The sequence below is a fragment of the Oncorhynchus mykiss genome, chromosome 8, assembly GCF_013265735.2.
Source record: "Oncorhynchus mykiss isolate Arlee chromosome 8, USDA_OmykA_1.1, whole genome shotgun sequence".
Classification (NCBI taxonomy): domain Eukaryota; kingdom Metazoa; phylum Chordata; class Actinopteri; order Salmoniformes; family Salmonidae; genus Oncorhynchus; species Oncorhynchus mykiss.
In genome coordinates this window covers 89,630,134-89,647,714 of record NC_048572.1, presented here as the reverse complement: position 1 = coordinate 89,647,714, position 17,581 = coordinate 89,630,134, and the positions used below count along the sequence as shown (strand labels likewise).

At 48.7% G+C, this 17,581-nt stretch overlaps 2 protein-coding genes across 15 annotated transcripts in view; both read left to right on the top strand.

The window, feature by feature from the left end:
* LOC110530891 (casein kinase I) overlaps positions 1–10,072 on the top strand; it is a 69,412-nt gene extending 59,340 nt beyond the window's left edge. For 2 of the 10 annotated variants that reach the window (XM_036986737.1, XM_036986733.1), the window contains exons 10-12: positions 7,290–7,391; positions 8,787–8,893; positions 9,373–10,072. In XM_036986737.1, the coding sequence (XP_036842632.1) occupies positions 7,290–7,391; positions 8,787–8,893; positions 9,373–9,424 (261 nt within the window). In that variant the 3' untranslated portion in view covers positions 9,425–10,072. Of the gene's footprint in view, positions 1–544; positions 925–7,289; positions 7,392–8,786; positions 8,894–9,372 lie in introns of those variants that run through there. The other 8 variants (XM_036986739.1, XM_036986738.1, XR_005053004.1 and 5 more) reach the window with 7 other exon arrangements.
* A 3,300-nt stretch (positions 10,073–13,372) lies between these two features.
* Positions 13,373–17,581, top strand: part of LOC110530890 (major facilitator superfamily domain-containing protein 12) — a 45,006-nt gene continuing 40,797 nt past the window's right edge. For 3 of the 5 annotated variants that reach the window (XR_005053001.1, XR_005053000.1, XM_036986725.1), the window contains exon 1: positions 13,373–14,284. Coding sequence is in view for 3 of the 5 variants with exons in the window: in XM_036986725.1 (XP_036842620.1) it covers positions 14,014–14,284 (271 nt within the window). In the remaining 2 variants the exon portion in view is untranslated. The remainder of the gene's footprint in view (positions 14,285–17,581) is intronic. The other 2 variants (XM_036986727.1, XM_036986728.1) reach the window with 2 other exon arrangements.

Below are 17,581 nucleotides of genomic sequence, written 5' to 3'. Positions count from 1 at the left end.
AAGAAACTAGAAACAGACTGGTATCCAGGCTCTATTAAAGAAACTAGAAACAGACTGGTATCCAGGCTCTATTAAAGAAACTAGAAACAGACTGGTATCCAGGCTCTATTAAAGAACTAGAAACAGACTGGTATCCAGGCTCTATTAAAGAACTAGAAACAGACTGGTATCCAGGCTCTATTAAAGAACTAGAAACAGACTGGTATCTAGGCTCTATTAAAGAACTAGAAACAGACTGGTATCCAGGCTCTATTAAAGAAACTAGAAACAGACTGGTATCCAGGCTCTATTAAAGAAACTAGAAACAGACTGGTATCTAGGCTCTATTAAAGAACTAGAAACAGACTGGTATCCAGGCTCTATTAAAGAAACTAGAAACAGACTGGTATCCAGGCTCTATTAAAGAACTAGAAACAGACTGGTATCTAGGCTCTATTAAAGAACTAGAAACAGACTGGTATCCAGGCTCTATTAAAGAAACTAGAAACAGACTGGTATCTAGGCTAAACTAACTGTATAACTGGCCTTACTCATCAAACCACAGATTGCCACTGACAATGCCACCAGACCCACCAACCGAAGCCAGTCTCATAACAGCAGCACCAGACCCACCAACCGAAGCCAGTCTCATAGCAGCAGCTTGTTCAGTCTCAGCTCACACCAGTGGCTTCTACAGCCGCTTGTGTTTCTTCATGTCACACGAGTAGTCTTCTGTCATGCACTCCTCCTCACGTGCACTCTTTTCTTCCCCCGTCACCGCACCGCCCCTCAGGTCTGTCTGTCCTCCGGTAGAGCAGTGTCTAAGTAGCTGCCTAACTGCTGACCGGGAGAGAGCCGTCTTTAAACACTGTTTTTCTGTTTCTTTCCTCCTCCACCATCTCCTCCTTTACCATCTCCTCCCTCTACTTCCTCCCTCACCATCTCCTCCTTTACCATCTCCTCCCTCTACTTCCTCCCTCACCATCTCCTCCCTCACCATCTCCTCCCTCACCATCTCCTCCTTTACCATCTCCTCCTTTACCATCTCCTCCCTCTACTTCCTCCCTCACCATCTCCTCCCTCACCATCTCCTCCTTTACCATCTCCTCCCTCACCATCTCCTCCCTCACCATCTCCTCCCTCTACTTCCTCCCTCACCATCTCCTCCCTCACCATCTCCTCCTTTACCATCTCCTCCCTCTACTTCCTCCCTCACCATCTCCTCCCTCACCATCTCCTCCCTCTACTTCCTCCCTCACCATCTCCTCCCTCTACTTCCTCCTCCACCATCTCCTCCTTTACCATCTCCTCCCTCTACTTCCTCCCTCACCATCTCCTCCCTCACCATCTCCTCCTTTACCATCTCCTCCCTCACCATCTCCTCCCTCACCATCTCCTCCCTCTACTTCCTCCCTCACCATCTCCTCCCTCACCATCTCCTCCTTTACCATCTCCTCCCTCTACTTCCTCCCTCACCATCTCCTCCCTCACCATCTCCTCCTTTACCATCTCCTCCCTCTACTTCCTCCTCCACCATCTCCTCCTTTACCATCTCCTCACTCTACTTCCTCCCTCACCATCTCCTCCCTCACCATCTCCTCCTTTACCATCTCCTCCCTCTACTTCCTCCTCCACCATCTCCTCCTTTACCATCTCCTCCCTCTACTTCCTCACCATCTCCTCCCTCACCATCTCCTCCTTTACCATCTCCTCCTTTACCATCTCCTCCCTCTACTCCACCATCTCCTCCCTCTACTTCCTCCCTCACCATCTCCTCCTTTACCATCTCCTCCCTCTACTTCCTCCCTCACCATCTCCTCCCTCACCATCTCCTCCTTTACCATCTCCTCCCTCTACTTCCTCCTCACCATCTCCTCCTTTACCATCTCCTCCCTCTACTTCCTCCCTCACCATCTCCTCCCTCTACTTCCTCCTCCACCATCTCCTCCTTTACCATCTCCTCCCTCTACTTCCTCCCTCACCATCTCCTCCCTCACCATCTCCTCCTTTACCATCTCCTCCCTCACCATCTCCTCCCTCACCATCTCCTCCCTCTACTTCCTCCCTCACCATCTCCTCCCTCACCATCTCCTCCTTTACCATCTCCTCCCTCTACTTCCTCCCTCACCATCTCCTCCCTCACCATCTCCTCCCTCTACTTCCTCCCTCACCATCTCCTCCCTCTACTTCCTCCTCCACCATCTCCTCCTTTACCATCTCCTCCCTCTACTTCCTCCCTCACCATCTCCTCCCTCACCATCTCCTCCTTTACCATCTCCTCCCTCACCATCTCCTCCCTCACCATCTCCTCCCTCTACTTCCTCCCTCACCATCTCCTCCCTCACCATCTCCTCCTTTACCATCTCCTCCCTCTACTTCCTCCCTCACCATCTCCTCCCTCACCATCTCCTCCTTTACCATCTCCTCCCTCTACTTCCTCCTCCACCATCTCCTCCTTTACCATCTCCTCACTCTACTTCCTCCCTCACCATCTCCTCCCTCACCATCTCCTCCTTTACCATCTCCTCGCTCTACTTCCTCCTCCACCATCTCCTCCTTTACCATCTCCTCCCTCTACTTCCTCACCATCTCCTCCCTCACCATCTCCTCCTTTACCATCTCCTCCTTTACCATCTCCTCCCTCTACTCCACCATCTCCTCCCTCTACTTCCTCCCTCACCATCTCCTCCTTTACCATCTCCTCCCTCTACTTCCTCCCTCACCATCTCCTCCCTCACCATCTCCTCCTTTACCATCTCCTCCCTCTACTTCCTCCTCACCATCTCCTCCTTTACCATCTCCTCCCTCTACTTCCTCCCTCACCATCTCCTCCCTCACCATCTCCTCCTTTACCATCTCCTCCCTCTACTTCCTCCCTCTACTTCCTCCCTCACCATCTCCTCCTCCACCATCTCCTCCTTTACCATCTCCTCCTCCACCATCTCCTCCTTTACCATCTCCTCCCTCTACTTCCTCCCTCTACTTCCTCCCTCACCATCTCCTCCCTCTACTTCCTCCCTCACCATCTCCTCCCTCTACTTCCTCCTCCACCATCTCCTCCTCCACCATCTCCTCCTTTACCATCTCCTCCCTCTACTTCCTCCCTCTACTTCCTCCCTCACCATCTCCTCCCTCTACTTCCTCCTCCACCATCTCCTCTTCCACCATCTCCTTTACCATCGCCTCCATCTACTTCCTCCCTCTACCTCCTCCCTCACCATCTCCTCCCTCTACTTCCTCCCTCACCATCTCCTCCCTCTACTTCCTCCTCCACCATCTCCTCTTCCACCATCTCCTTTACCATCTCCTCCCTCTACTTTCTCCCTCTACCTCCTCCCTCACCATCTCCTCCCTCTACTTCCTCCCTCACCATCTCCTCCCTCTACCTCCTCCCTCACCATCTCCTCCCTCTACTTCCTCCCTCACCATCTCCTCCTTTACCATCTCCTCCCTCTACTTCATCCCTCACCATCTCCTCCCTCACCATCTCCTCCCTCACCATCTCCTCCTTTACCATCTCCTCCCTCTACTTCCTCCCTCTACTTCCTCCCTCACCATCTCCTCCTCCACCATCTCCTCCTTTACCATCTCCTCCCTCTCCATCTCCTCCTTTACTATCTCCTCCCTCTACCTCCTCCCTCTACTTCCTCCCTCACCATCTCCTCCCTCACCATCTCCTCCTTTACCATCTCCTCCCTCTACTTCCTCCCTCTACTTCCTCCCTCACCATCTCCTCCTCTACCATCTCCTCCTTTACCATCTCCTCCCTCTACCTCCTCCCTCACCATCTCCTCCTCCACCATCTCCTCCTTTACCATCTCCTCCCTCTACTTCCTCCCTCTTCTTCCTCCCTCACCATCTCCTCCCTCTACTTCCTCCCTCACCATCTCCTCCCTCTACTTCCTCCTCCACCATCTCCTCCTCCACCATCTCCTCCTTTACCATCTCCTCCCTCTCCTTCCTCCCTCACCATCTCCTCTCTCTACTTCCTCCCTCACCATCTCCTCCCTCTACTTCCTCCTCCACCATCTCCTCCTTTACCATCTCCTCCCTCTACTTCCTCCCTCACCATCTCCTCCCTCTACTTCCTCCTCCACCATCTCCTCTTCCACCATCTCCTTTACCATCGCCTCCCTCTACTTCCTCCCTCTACCTCCTCCCTCACCATCTCCTCCCTCTACTTCCTCCCTCACCATCTCCTCCCTCTACTTCCTCCTCCACCATCTCCTCTTCCACCATCTCCTTTACCATCTCCTCCCTCTACTTTCTCCCTCTACCTCCTCCCTCACCATCTCCTCCCTCTACTTCCTCCCTCACCATCTCCTCCCTCTACCTCCTCCCTCACCATCTCCTCCCTCTACTTCCTCCCTCACCATCTCCTTCTTTACCATCTCCTCCCTCTACTTCATCCCTCACCATCTCCTCCCTCACCATCTCCTCCCTCACCATCTCCTCCTTTACCATCTCCTCCCTCTACTTCCTCCCTCTACTTCCTCCCTCACCATCTCCTCCTCCACCATCTCCTCCTTTACCATCTCCTCCCTCTCCATCTCCTCCTTTACCATCTCCTCCCTCTCCATCTCCTCCTTTACTATCTCCTCCCTCTACCTCCTCCCTCTACTTCCTCCCTCACCATCTCCTCCCTCACCATCTCCTCCTTTACCATCTCCTCCCTCTACTTCCTCCCTCTACTTCCTCCCTCACCATCTCCTCCTCTACCATCTCCTCCTTTACCATCTCCTCCCTCTACCTCCTCCCTCACCATCTCCTCCTCCACCATCTCCTCCTTTACCATCTCCTCCCTCTACTTCCTCCCTCTTCTTCCTCCCTCACCATCTCCTCCCTCTACTTCCTCCCTCACCATCTCCTCCCTCTACTTCCTCCTCCACCATCTCCTCCTCCACCATCTCCTCCTTTACCATCTCCTCCCTCTACTTCCTCCCTCACCATCTCCTCTCTCTACTTCCTCCCTCACCATCTCCTCCCTCTACTTCCTCCTCCACCATCTCCTCCTTTACCATCTCCTCCCTCTACTTCCTCCCTCACCATCTCCTCCCTCTACTTCCTCCCTCACCATCTCCTCCCTCTACTTCCTCCTCCACCATCTCCTCCTTTACCATCTCCTCCCTCTACTTCCTCCCTCACCATCTCCTCAATCTACTTCCTCCCTCACCATCTCCTCCCTCTACTTCCTCCCTCACCATCTCCTCCCTCTACTTCCTCCTCCACCATCTCCTCCTTTACCATCTCCTCCCTCTACTTCCTCCCTCACCATCTCCTCCCTCTACTTCCTCCCTCACCATCTCCTCCTTCACCATCTCCTCCTCCACCATCTCCTCCCTCTACTTCCTCCCTCACCATCTCCTCCTCCACCATCTCCTCCCTCTACTTCCTCCCTCACCATCTCCTCCTTCACCATCTCCTCCCTCTACTTTCTCCCTCACCATCTCCTCCTTCACCATCTCCTCCTTTACCATCTCCTCCCTCTACTTCCTCCCTCACCATCTCCTCCCTCTACTTCCTCCTTCACCATCTCATCCTTTACCATCTCCTCCCTCTACTTCCTCCCTCACCATCTCCTCCCTCTACTTCCTCCTCCACCATCTCCTCCTTTACCATCTCCTCCCTCTACTTCCTCCCTCACCATCTCCTCCCTCTACTTCCTCCCTCACCATCTCCTCCTTCACCATCTCCTCCTCCACCATCTCCTCCCTCTACTTCCTCCCTCACCATCTCCTCCTCCACCATCTCCTCCCTCTACTTCCTCCCTCACCATCTCCTCCCTCTACTTCCTCCCTCACCATCTCCTCCCTCTACTTCCTCCTCCACCATCTCCTCCTTTACCATCTCCTCCCTCTACTTCCTCCCTCACCATCTCCTCCCTCTACTTCCTCCCTCACCATCTCCTCCTTCACCATCTCCTCCTCCACCATCTCCTCCCTCTACTTCCTCCCTCACCATCTCCTCCTCCACCATCTCCTCCCTCTACTTCCTCCCTCACCATCTCCTCCTTCACCATCTCCTCCCTCTACTTTCTCCCTCACCATCTCCTCCTTCACCATCTCCTCCTTTACCATCTCCTCCCTCTACTTCCTCCCTCACCATCTCCTCCCTCTACTTCCTCCTTCACCATCTCATCCTTTACCATCTCCTCCCTCTACTTCCTCCCTCACCATCTCCTCCCTCTACTTCCTCCTCCACCATCTCCTCCTTTACCATCTCCTCCCTCTACTTCCTCCCTCACCATCTCCTCCCTCTACTTCCTCCCTCACCATCTCCTCCTTCACCATCTCCTCCTCCACCATCTCCTCCCTCTACTTCCTCCCTCACCATCTCCTCCTCCACCATCTCCTCCCTCTACTTCCTCCCTCACCATCTCCTCCTTCACCATCTCCTCCCTCTACTTCCTCCCTCACCATCTCCTCCCTCTACTTTCTCCCTCACCATCTCCTCCTTCACCATCTCCTCCCTCTACTTCCTCCCTCACCATCTCCTCCCTCTACTTCCTCCCTCACCATCTCCTCCCTCTACTTCCTCCCTCACCATCTCCTCCCTCTACTTCCTCCCTCACTATCTCCTCCCTCTACTTCCTCCCTCACCATCTCCTCCTTCACCATCTCCTCCCTCTACTTCCTCCCTCACCATCTCCTCCCTCTACTTCCTCCCTCACCATCTCCTCCCTCTACTTCCTCCTTCACCATCTCCCTCTACTTCCTCCCTCACCATCTCCTCCTTCACCATCTCCTCCTTCACCATCTCCTCCCTCACCATCTCCTCCCTCACCATCTCCTCCCTCACCATCTCCTCCCTCACCATCTCCTCCCTCACCATCTCCTCCCTCACCATCTCCTCCCTCTACTTCCTCCCTCACCATCTCCTCCCTCACCATCTTCTCCCTCTACTTCCTCCCTCACCATCTCCTCCTTCACCATCTCCTCCCTCTACTTTCTCCCTCACCATCTCTTCCCTCTACTTCCTCCCTCACCATCTCCTCCTACACCATCTCCTCCCTCTACTTTCTCCCTCACCATCTCTTCCCTCTACTTTCTCCCTCTCCCTCTACTTCCTCCCTCACCATCTCCTCCCTCTACTTCCTCCCTCACCATCTCCTCCCTCTACTTCCTCCCTCACCATCTCCTCCCTCTACTTCCTCCCTCACCATCTCCTCCCTCTACCTCCTCCCTCACCATCTCCTCCCTCTACTTCCTCCCTCACCATCTCCTCCCTCTACTTCCTCCTTCACCATCTCCTCCCTCTACTTCCTCCTTCACCATCTCCTCCCTCTACTTCCTCCTTTGCTGTCGTGCCAGTCGCCAGAACCCAAAGGAAGTGATTCCCAGCCCACTCCAGTGACCAATAGGGAGCTGCTGGGGTCCCATCTAACAGCTGATAGGCTGGGGGGCTCTGTCCAGGTACTGGGCTGTGGGCGTCGCCCCGCAATGTTCAACACTCTGCCTCTTGTCTCTTGCTTTCTTTCTCTTTCTCCTTGTTTTTCCTCTCCTAGCTCTCTTTCTGCAGCACTAGTCTCTGCTCACGTTTTTCTTTCTCCAACTCATTCTCCTTACCCACTTTGCCCCTCACATTGTGCACACTTCATACTAGGCTTATATCCTACCGGGGTCGAGGGACTAACTGTATCCTACCGGGGTCGAGGGACTGACTAACTGTATCCTACTGGGGTCGAGGGACTGACTAACTGTATCCTACCGGGGTCGAGGGACTGACTAACTGTATCCTACCGGGGTCGAGGGACTGACTAACTGTATCCTACCGGGGTCGAGGGACTGACTAACTGTATCCTACTGGGGAGTAGGAACTAACTGTATCCTACTGGGGCCGAGGGACTAACTGTATCCTACCGGGGTCGAGGGACTGACTAACTGTATCCTACTGGGGCCGAGGGACTAACTGTATCCTACGGGGTCGAGGGACTAATAATGCTACTGGGGCGAGGGACTAACTGTGGGAGAGACAGTGACTAAAGGAAAACTTGTGCTATTAGAATGTTTCATCATTCCCTCGAACTGAGGTCACCTTGTGGTTGGTCGCAAGTCTTATATAGATGGATTTAATCAATGTAATACCATCTAGTGTGGGTAGTGTTCAGTGTAATTTGTTTGCATCCCAAATGCCCTATGTGTAGTGCACTACTTTTGACCAGAGCCACATGGGCCCTGGTCAACAGTAGTTTGCTATATAGGGCATATGGGACCATCTCAGAAGGGGCCATTGTTGGCTGGAGCATTAAGTCACTGTAAGAGGGATCAAGTAGCCAGCTGAACATGCAGTCTGATCACATAATTTCTATAACAGGACAGTGGAAACTTCTAATGTTTCTGGAATCACACAACCATCTTGAGGAAACCAGTTTTCATCTCATAACATTAGGCAACATTACAAATGATTATGACCGAGCTTGTGAGCTGAGAGTGAGACTTCTGAATGTATTGAGTAGAAGATATGATTGTCTGTCATGTAGAATAGGGAATCGTGTTGGCTCTATTCATTACATTTCTATCATGTAGAATAGGGAATCATCTCGGCTCTATTCATTACATTTCTATCATGTAGAATAGGGAATCATGTCGGCTCTATTCATTACATTTCTATCATGTAGAATAGGGAATCATGTCGGCTCTATTCATTACATTTCTATCATGTACAATAGGGAATCGTGTTGGCTCTATTCATTACATTTCTATCTACAACATTCAGAAGTCTCATTATAAGTGACCTTAGATATTTTAGACCATAGTAAGCTGCCATTATCTGGTGGTCTATGATACTCCCATGATGCTCCCCTTCAGGTGTTGAGTTCAACCAATGGGGAGCTGAATACAGACGACCCGACGGCGGGCCACTCCAATGCACCCATCACTGCCCCGGCCGAGGTGGAGGTGGCCGACGACACCAAGTGAGATGGATGCCCCTTTCTCTCCACCCCTTCACTCTACCCCCCCCCCCCCCTTCCCCCTTCCCTCTACCCCCCCCCCTTCCCCTTGCCCTCTACCTCCCCCCCTTCCCCCTGCCCTCTACCTCCTCCCTTCTCTCTACCCTCCTTCCCTCTACCCCCCCCCTTCCCCCTGCCCTCTACCTCCTCCCTGCCCTCTACCTCCTCCCTGCCCTCTACCTCCTCCCTGCCCTCTACCTCCCTTCCCTCTACCCCCCCCCCCCCCCTGCCCTCTACCTCCTCCCTTCTCTCTACCCCCCCTTCCCCCTTCTCTCTACCCTCCTCCCCCTGCCCTCCTACCCTTGCTTACTCCTAGTATAGCATGTCCTCTCAGACAGGGCACTAGGGGTGAGGGGTCGATTTAGAATTGGGGGTGGGTCTTTGTATTTAGTTTTTTCAATGTTATAATCTCATCCTATTGTTGTTCATTTGTTCTGTTTCAGGTGCTGCTGTTTCTTTACGAGGAGGAAGAGGAAAGGCCTTCAGAGACACTAGTGAAGAAGAGGAAAGGCCTTCAGAGACACTAGTGAAGAAGAGGAAAGGCCTTCAGAGACACTAGTGAAGAGGAGGAAAGGCCTTCAGAGACACTAGTGAAGAGGAGGAAAGGCCTTCAGAGACACTAGTGAAGAAGAGGAAAGGCCTCCAGTGAAGAAGAGGAAAGGCCTTCAGAGACACTAGTGAAGAAGAGGAAAGGCCTTCAGAGACACTAGTGAAGAAGAGGAAAGGCCTCCAGAGACACTAGTGAAGAAGAGGAAAGGCCTCCAGAGACACTAGTGAAGAAGAGGAAAGGCCTTCAGAGACACTAGTGAAGAAGAGGAAAGGCCTTCAGAGACACTAGTGAAGAGGAGGAAAGGCCTTCAGAGACACTAGTGAAGAAGAGGAAAGGCCTTCAGAGACACTGGTGAAGAAGAGGAAAGGCCTCCAGTGAAGAAGAGGAAAGGCCTTCAGAGACACTAGTGAAGAGGAGGAAAGGCCTTCAGAGACACTAGTGAAGAAGAGGAAAGGCCTTCAGAGACACTAGTGAAGAAGAGGAAAGGCCTTCAGAGACACTAGTGAAGAAGAGGAAAGGCCTTCAGAGACACTAGTGAAGAAGAGGAAAGGCCTTCAGAGACACTAGTGAAGAAGAGGAAAGGCCTCCAGAGACACTAGTGAAGAAGAGGAAAGGCCTCCAGTGAAGAAGAGGAAAGGCCTTCAGAGACACTAGTGAAGAAGAGGAAAGGCCTTCAGAGACACTAGTGAAGAGGAGGAAAGGCCTTCAGAGACACTAGTGAAGAAGAGGAAAGGCCTTCAGAGACACTAGTGAAGAGGAAAGGCCTTCAGAGACACTAGTGAAGAGGAAAGGCCTTCAGAGACACTAGTGAAGAGGAAAGGCCTTCAGAGACACTAGTGAAGAAGAGGAAAGGCCTCCAGAGACACTAGTGAAGAAGAGGAAAGGCCTCCAGCGAAGAAGAGGAAAGGCCTTCAGAGACACTAGTGAAGAAGAAGAGGAGGAGGAGGAGGAGGAGTTGTTGGAAACCACACTGACAGACTGACAGAGGGAAGGAAGAAGTACTGAAACTGAGCTGAGCCCAGTACTCTACACCCTCCTCTCTGTCTGTCTCACTCTGTATGTGTTCAGTTAGAGCGCCCCCTGTCGACCCTCATGCAGTACTACAACAGACTGATGACTTGCCGCTACAGACGGACAGGACACAATGGGACAGAACCATGACTGTCTGTGCTTGGACCCGTTTTATATTCTAAACCTGAAGAAGATTGTAAGGAATAAATGTGTATATTTCTATGAGGATGGATGGATGGATGGATGGATGGATGGATGGATGGATGGATGGATGGATGGACAAGGCCTGAAGATTAGCTCATGATGGGTGGATGAATGGATAAATGAATGAAGAGAGCCAGGAACGACCTGAGAAATCATAAATAAGAGACTATTAAAAGGACAGAGATCAAACTGTTGTCTGTGCTCCATTTTAACATGCTGAACATTGACAGAGGAGGACAGACTAAACTGTAACACAACAATGTGCTCCATTTACAAAGTCGTTTTATTTGTGGGATCAACATTAAGAGCCTAGAAGGAACTCCAGAATAACAGTGTGACATACAGACAGGAACTCCAGAATAACACAGTGTGTCATACAGACAGGAACTCCAGAATAACAATGTGTCATACAGACAGGAACTCCAGAATAACAATGTGTCATACAGACAGGAACTCCAGAATAACACAGTGTGTCATACAGACAGGAACTCCAGAATAACAATGTGTCATACAGACAGGAACTCCAGAATAACACAGTGTGTCATACAGACAGGAACTCCAGAATAACAATGTGTCATACAGACAGGAACTCCAGAATAACAATGTGTCATACAGACAGGAACTCCAGAATAACAATGTGTCATACAGACAGGAAAGAAATACTGAGGACGGATGTGGTGTCTGACAGTGGCTGGTCTCAGGTACTGAGGATGGATGTGGTGTCTGACAGTGGCTGGTCAGGTACTGAGGATGGATGTGGTGTCTGACAGTGGCTGGTCTCAGGTACTGAGGATGGATGTGGTGTCTGACAGTGGCTGGTCTCAGGTACTGAGGATGGATGTGGTGTCTGACAGTGGCTGGTCTCAGGTACTGAGGATGGATGTGGTGTCTGACAGTGGCTGGTCTCAGGTACTGAGGATGGATGTGGTGTCTGAGTGGCTGGTCTCCGGTACTGAGGACGGATTGAGAGAAACAGATATTTAATTTCTTCTTTAAAATTGCACTTTGGAGAAATAAAGAAAACATGGAATTCTGGGATCATTTACTTTTGAGCAGAGTACTATGGTCCCTGGTCAAAGGTAGTGTACTATAAAGGGAATAGGGTGCCATTTGGGACAGAAACCTTTGTGTTTATGGGTTTTATGTTGCTTGTTCAAATCAGTTACCTGCAAGTTTTAGTTTGTGACAGTTTAAAAGGATTGGACACCTAAAATGACCTAAAATGACATACCCAAATCTAACTGCCTGTAGCTCAGGACCTGAAGCAAGGATATGCATATTCTTGATACCATTTGAAAGGAAACACTTTTAATTTTGTAGAAATGTTAGATAATACAAACCAAAAAACATGAATTTTTTTCTCATCTTGGAAATGCACGAGAAAGGCCATCATGCTTATTTCAGTCTAGGTGCAGTTTATATTTTGGCCACTAGATGGCAGCAGTGTGTGCAACGTTTCAGCAATACTGGACAGTATTAGTGGGTGTGGAGCCAGAGACAGCAGGGGTTCAAACTGGAGAACCCAGTTACTACATTTTATCAAACAAAATATGCTACATTTTATCTCTGGGACCCTCAGGATGACAAATCAGAGCCAGATTACTGAACGTAAGTACATTATTTACCTTCAGAGGTGAATGATTCAAACCAGTTGCCGTGACAAAGGGTTTGTTGTTGTGGACTCTCCTCAAACAATACCATGGTATTTCACTGTAATAGCTACTGTAAATTGGACAGTGCAGTTACATTATTGTTAATCTAAGCTTTCTGCCCATGTTAGACATGTCTATCACGCTAGTCACATTAGTGCACGTGAGCTCAACTGTCCCGGTGGAGGGACACTGATCCTGTAGAGGTATTAAAGTAATACTCCCGAGTGGTGCAGTGGTCTAAGACACTGCATCTCAGTGCTAGAGGCGTTACTGCAGTCCCTGGTTCGAATCCAGGCCGCATCACATCCGGATGTGATTGGGAGTCACATAGGGCGGCACACAATTGGCCCAGCGTCTTCTAGGTTTGTCCCGGGGTAGGCCATCATTGTAAATGAGAATTTGTTCTTAATTGACTAGTTAAGTAAAGGTTAAATAAAAAATACAAATGTCCCATTTCAAAATACAAAACTTGTCAATTTTCAAAATGTATAAGCATTCTCAAAACCTGTTCATATCTCTGGTATTATCTAGACAGGCAGACTTGCATTGTAAAAACAACTTCATATGGTCGCTTCCCACACAGACCTACGATATTGACATTCTCCTAATAAAAGTGATGAGTAGGTAAGCCAAGGTTATACAGGACAGTCATCTTGTGACAAAATAATCATTACCTTTATTTCAGACTAAAAACACGAGGAACGCTGACAAAGCTCTTCAGAGTAAAACATGTGATGTACTCTGACCCTGTGTGGGAAATAGTTGCTCACTGGACTGAGTCTATACTTGAGTGATGAAATCACTTTCAGTATCCAATTAGACAGATACTTGTATTTCTATTATCTAGCACAGAAAGCCTATACGTGTAGTTCTAAACTTAAATCAATCACAAAAGAATGTAATGAAAAGTTTGAACAATGTATTTTATCTGATTTTTAAATTGAGAAGAAACAATGTATTACAGATGCAAATGAACTTGTGTATCAGGAATGAAGTCATCCCTCTTCCGGAAAAACATCTGTCAGCATCACGTGTGAGGAGCGCAAACCTGCGTTCCTATTGGTCCAGAACGGGAAAGGGGCCCCAGTCTTTCCCTTCATTTCACCGGAACGCTGTCGGACATTGTTGTTGTCATGAAACAGAATCATAGTGTATGTTTTCTCCAAAGAATAACGAGCCGGCGAATATCGTTGGAATTCAATCCGCATTGTCTCTAAATCGACTTCCGAGATATGTCTGTGAAACGGGTGATATATGTAATGAATGGGGAAGTGGCGAGGCGTTACTTTACTTTAACAAGTTAACCGTAATCTGGTTACGGGGTTGTCTGAGGTAAGGACAGTGGTTGAGGTGTTTTGTTAGGTGCCTGAATATATAGAGATTTTTTTTCTCTCTTTATAACAGTCAGCTTGATCGTAAGGAAACTGGCACCGTGTGATCAGATGTACACGGACATGTTGGGGAATAACGATCTGTACTCACACAAGTAGGACCTAATATTTGTTTTCAATGTGGAATTCTATTTTTGCTTGTTGAGTATTCAGATAACCTATTTGATCGTATTTAGGCGAACATATTAGGTCATCAAAATATCTTCCAACAACAATTTGACTATAATTAGAATAGATATATTTTTCAGAAAATAACCTAATATTCTCGAAACAATCATGTCAGACTATACACAGAGGTCTCTGCCTTTTTGTCAGCGGCTGAGTTACGCTGTGGGACACTTTCTGAACGATCTGTGTGCGTCTATGTGGTTCACCTACCTGTTGGTGTACTACCACTCCGTGCTGGGCTTTCAGAACACCTATGCAGGTGTGTTACTGCTGGTGGGGCAGATAGCGGACGGGGTCTGCACACCCCTTATCGGCTACGAGTCGGACCAGACGCCGGGGTGTGGGACATACGGCAAGAGGAAGACATGGCATTTAGTGGGTGAGTGAATACCTGTTTCATATAGGTGCATTGGTTGATTGCTACACTGTAATTATGATACAGTTATGAATTAGTCAAATTATGTACTTTTTGGATCTTACAATTGCCAATGTATGTATTCCGTACCATTCTAGGCCCACAATAAAAGCACAATAAAGGCTATTATGTTACCTTGCCAATAACATGTGTTGAACTGAACACTTGTAGTCTTGTGACCAAACTTTAAGCTGAGTCATTAATAAGGAAGTGAGTTCACAACACAGGCCACATGCCTGCGTTCAGGTGCTGCCAGACCGTTCCTTGGTAGTTTGTGCAATTCAGGTTACCAGACAGCTATGTGCTATCAGGTTACTATACCACAATGTGCTATGAGGTTACCAGACAGCTATGAGGTTACCAGACAGCTATGTGCTATGAGGTTACCAGACAGCTATGTGCTATGAGGTTACCAGACAGCTATGTGCTATCAGGTTAGCAGACAGCTATGTGCTATCAGGTTACCAGACAGCTATGTGCTATCAGGTTACCAGACAGCTATGTGCTATCAGGTTACCAGACAGCTATGTGCTATCAGGTTACCAGACAGCTATGTGCTATCAGGTTACCAGACAGCTATGTGCTATCAGGTTACCAGACAGCTATGTGCTATCAGGTTACCAGACAGCTATGTGCTATCAGGTTACCAGACAGCTATGTGCTATCAGGTTACCAGACAGCTATGCGCTATGAGGTTACCAGACAGCTATGTGCTATCAGGTTACCAGACAGCTATCAGGTTACCAGACAGCTATGAGGTTACCAGACAGCTATGTGCTATCAGGTTACCAGACAGCTATGTGCTATCAGGTTACCAGACAGCTATGTGCTATCAGGTTACCAGACAGCTATGTGCTATCAGGTTACCAGACAGCTATGTGCTATCAGGTTACCAGACAGCTATGTGCTATCAGGTTACCAGACAGCTATGTGCTATCAGGTTACCAGACAGCTATGTGCTATCAGGTTACCAGACCGGTATGTGCTATCAGGTTACCAGACAGCTATGTGCTATGAGGTTAGCAGACAGCTATGAGGTTAGCAGACAGCTATGTGCTATCAGGTTACCAGACAGCTATGTGCTATCAGGTTACCAGACAGCTATGTGCTATGAGGTTACCAGACAGCTATGTGCTATCAGGTTACCAGACCGGTATGTGCTATCAGGTTACCAGACCGGTATGAGCTATCCGGTTTACCAGACAGCAGACAGCTATGTGCTATCAGGTTACCAGACAGCTATGTGCTATCAGGTTACCAGACAGCTACAGTGCCTTGCGAAAGTATTCGGCCCCCTTGAACTTTGCGACCTTTTGCCACATTTCAGGCTACAAAACATAAAGATATAAAACTGTATTTTTTTGTGAAGAATCAACAACAAGTGGGACACAATCATGAAGTGGAACGACATTTATTGGATATTTCAAACTTTTTTAACAAATCAAAAACTGAAAAATTGGGCGTGCAAAATTATTCAGCCCCTTTACTTTTAGTGCAGCAAACTCTCCCCAGAAGTTCAATCCACCTGTGTGTAATCAAGTCTCCGTATAAATGCACCTGCACTGTGATAGTCTCAGAGGTCCGTTAAAAGCGCAGAGAGCGTCATGAAGAACAAGGAACACACCAGGCAGGTCCGGAATACTGTTGTGAAGAAGTTTAAAGCCGGATTTGGATACAAAAAGATTTCCCAAGCTTTAAACATCCCAAGGAGCACTGTGCAAGCGATAATATTGAAATGGAAGGAGTATCAGACCACTGCAAATCTACCAAGACCTGGCCGTCCCTCTAAACTTTCAGCTCATACAAGGAGAAGACTGATCAGAGATGCAGCCAAGAGGCCCATGATCACTCTGGATGAACTGCAGAGATCTACAGCTGAGGTGGGAGACTCTGTCCATAGGACAACAATCAGTCGTATATTGCACAAATCTGGCCTTTATGGAAGAGTGGCAAGAAGAAAGCCATTTCTTAAAGATATCCATAAAAAGTGTTGTTTAAAGTTTGCCACAAGCCACCTGGGAGACACACCAAACATGTGGAAGAAGGTGCTCTGGTCAGATGAAACCAAAATTGAACTTTTTGGCAACAATGCAAAACGTTATGTTTGGCGTAAAAGCAACACAGCTGAACACACCATCCCCACTGTCAAACATGGTGGTGGCAGCATCATGGTTTGGGCCTGCTTTTCTTCAGCAGGGACAGGGAAGATGGTTAAAATTGATGGGAAGATGGATGGAGCCAAATACAGGACCATTCTGGAAGAAAACCTGATGGAGTCTGCAAAAGACCTGAGACTGGGACGGAGATTTGTCTTCCAACAAGACAATGATCCAAAACATAAAGCAACATCTACAATGGAATGGTTAAAAAATAAACATATCCAGGTGTTAGAATGGCCAAGTCAAAGTCCAGACCTGAATCCAATCGAGAATCTGTGGAAAGATCTGAAAACTGCTCTTCACAAATGCTCTCCATCCAACCTCACTGAGCTCGAGCTGTTTTGCAAGGAGGAATGGGAAAAAAATTCAGTCTCTCGATGTGCAAAACTGATAGAGACATACCCCAAGCGACTTACAGCTGTAATCGCAGCAAAAGGTGGCGCTACAAAGTATTAACTTAAGGGGGCTGAATAATTTTGCACGCCCAATTTTTCAGTTTTTGATTTGTTAAAAAAGTTTGAAATATCCAATAAATGTCGTTCCACTTCATGATTGTGTCCCACTTGTTGTTGATTCTTCACAAAAAAAATACAGTTTTATATCTTTATGTTTGAAGCCTGAAATGTGGCAAAAGGTCACAAAGTTCAAGGGGGCCGAATACATTCGCAAGGCACTGTATGTGCTATCAGGTTACCAGACAGCTATGTGCTATCAGGTCGTTGAAGAAGCTCAGAGCTAGACAGGTCACCCTACCTGGGATCAGTGGGCTGTGATGATCAGGCCTGCTCCTGCATGAGACCCACTGGGCGTGCAGGCTTTTGTTCTAGCACAGCACTAACACAGCTGCTAAAACAAATCATCATCAAGCCCTAGATTAGTTGAATCAGGTGTGTCAGTGCTGGGCTGGGATATAAGCCTCCACATCAATGCTTGCACAACACCTTCGCTCTCCCTCCAGGGATGAGCAGTGTGCTTATCTCATTCATGTTCTTTCCTTTTCCTCATTCCCCTTCCTGTGTCTGGGCTGTGACCTCATTCCCCTTCCTGTGCCTGGCATGTGAACTCATTCCCCTTCCTGTGTCTGGGCTGTGACCTCATTCCC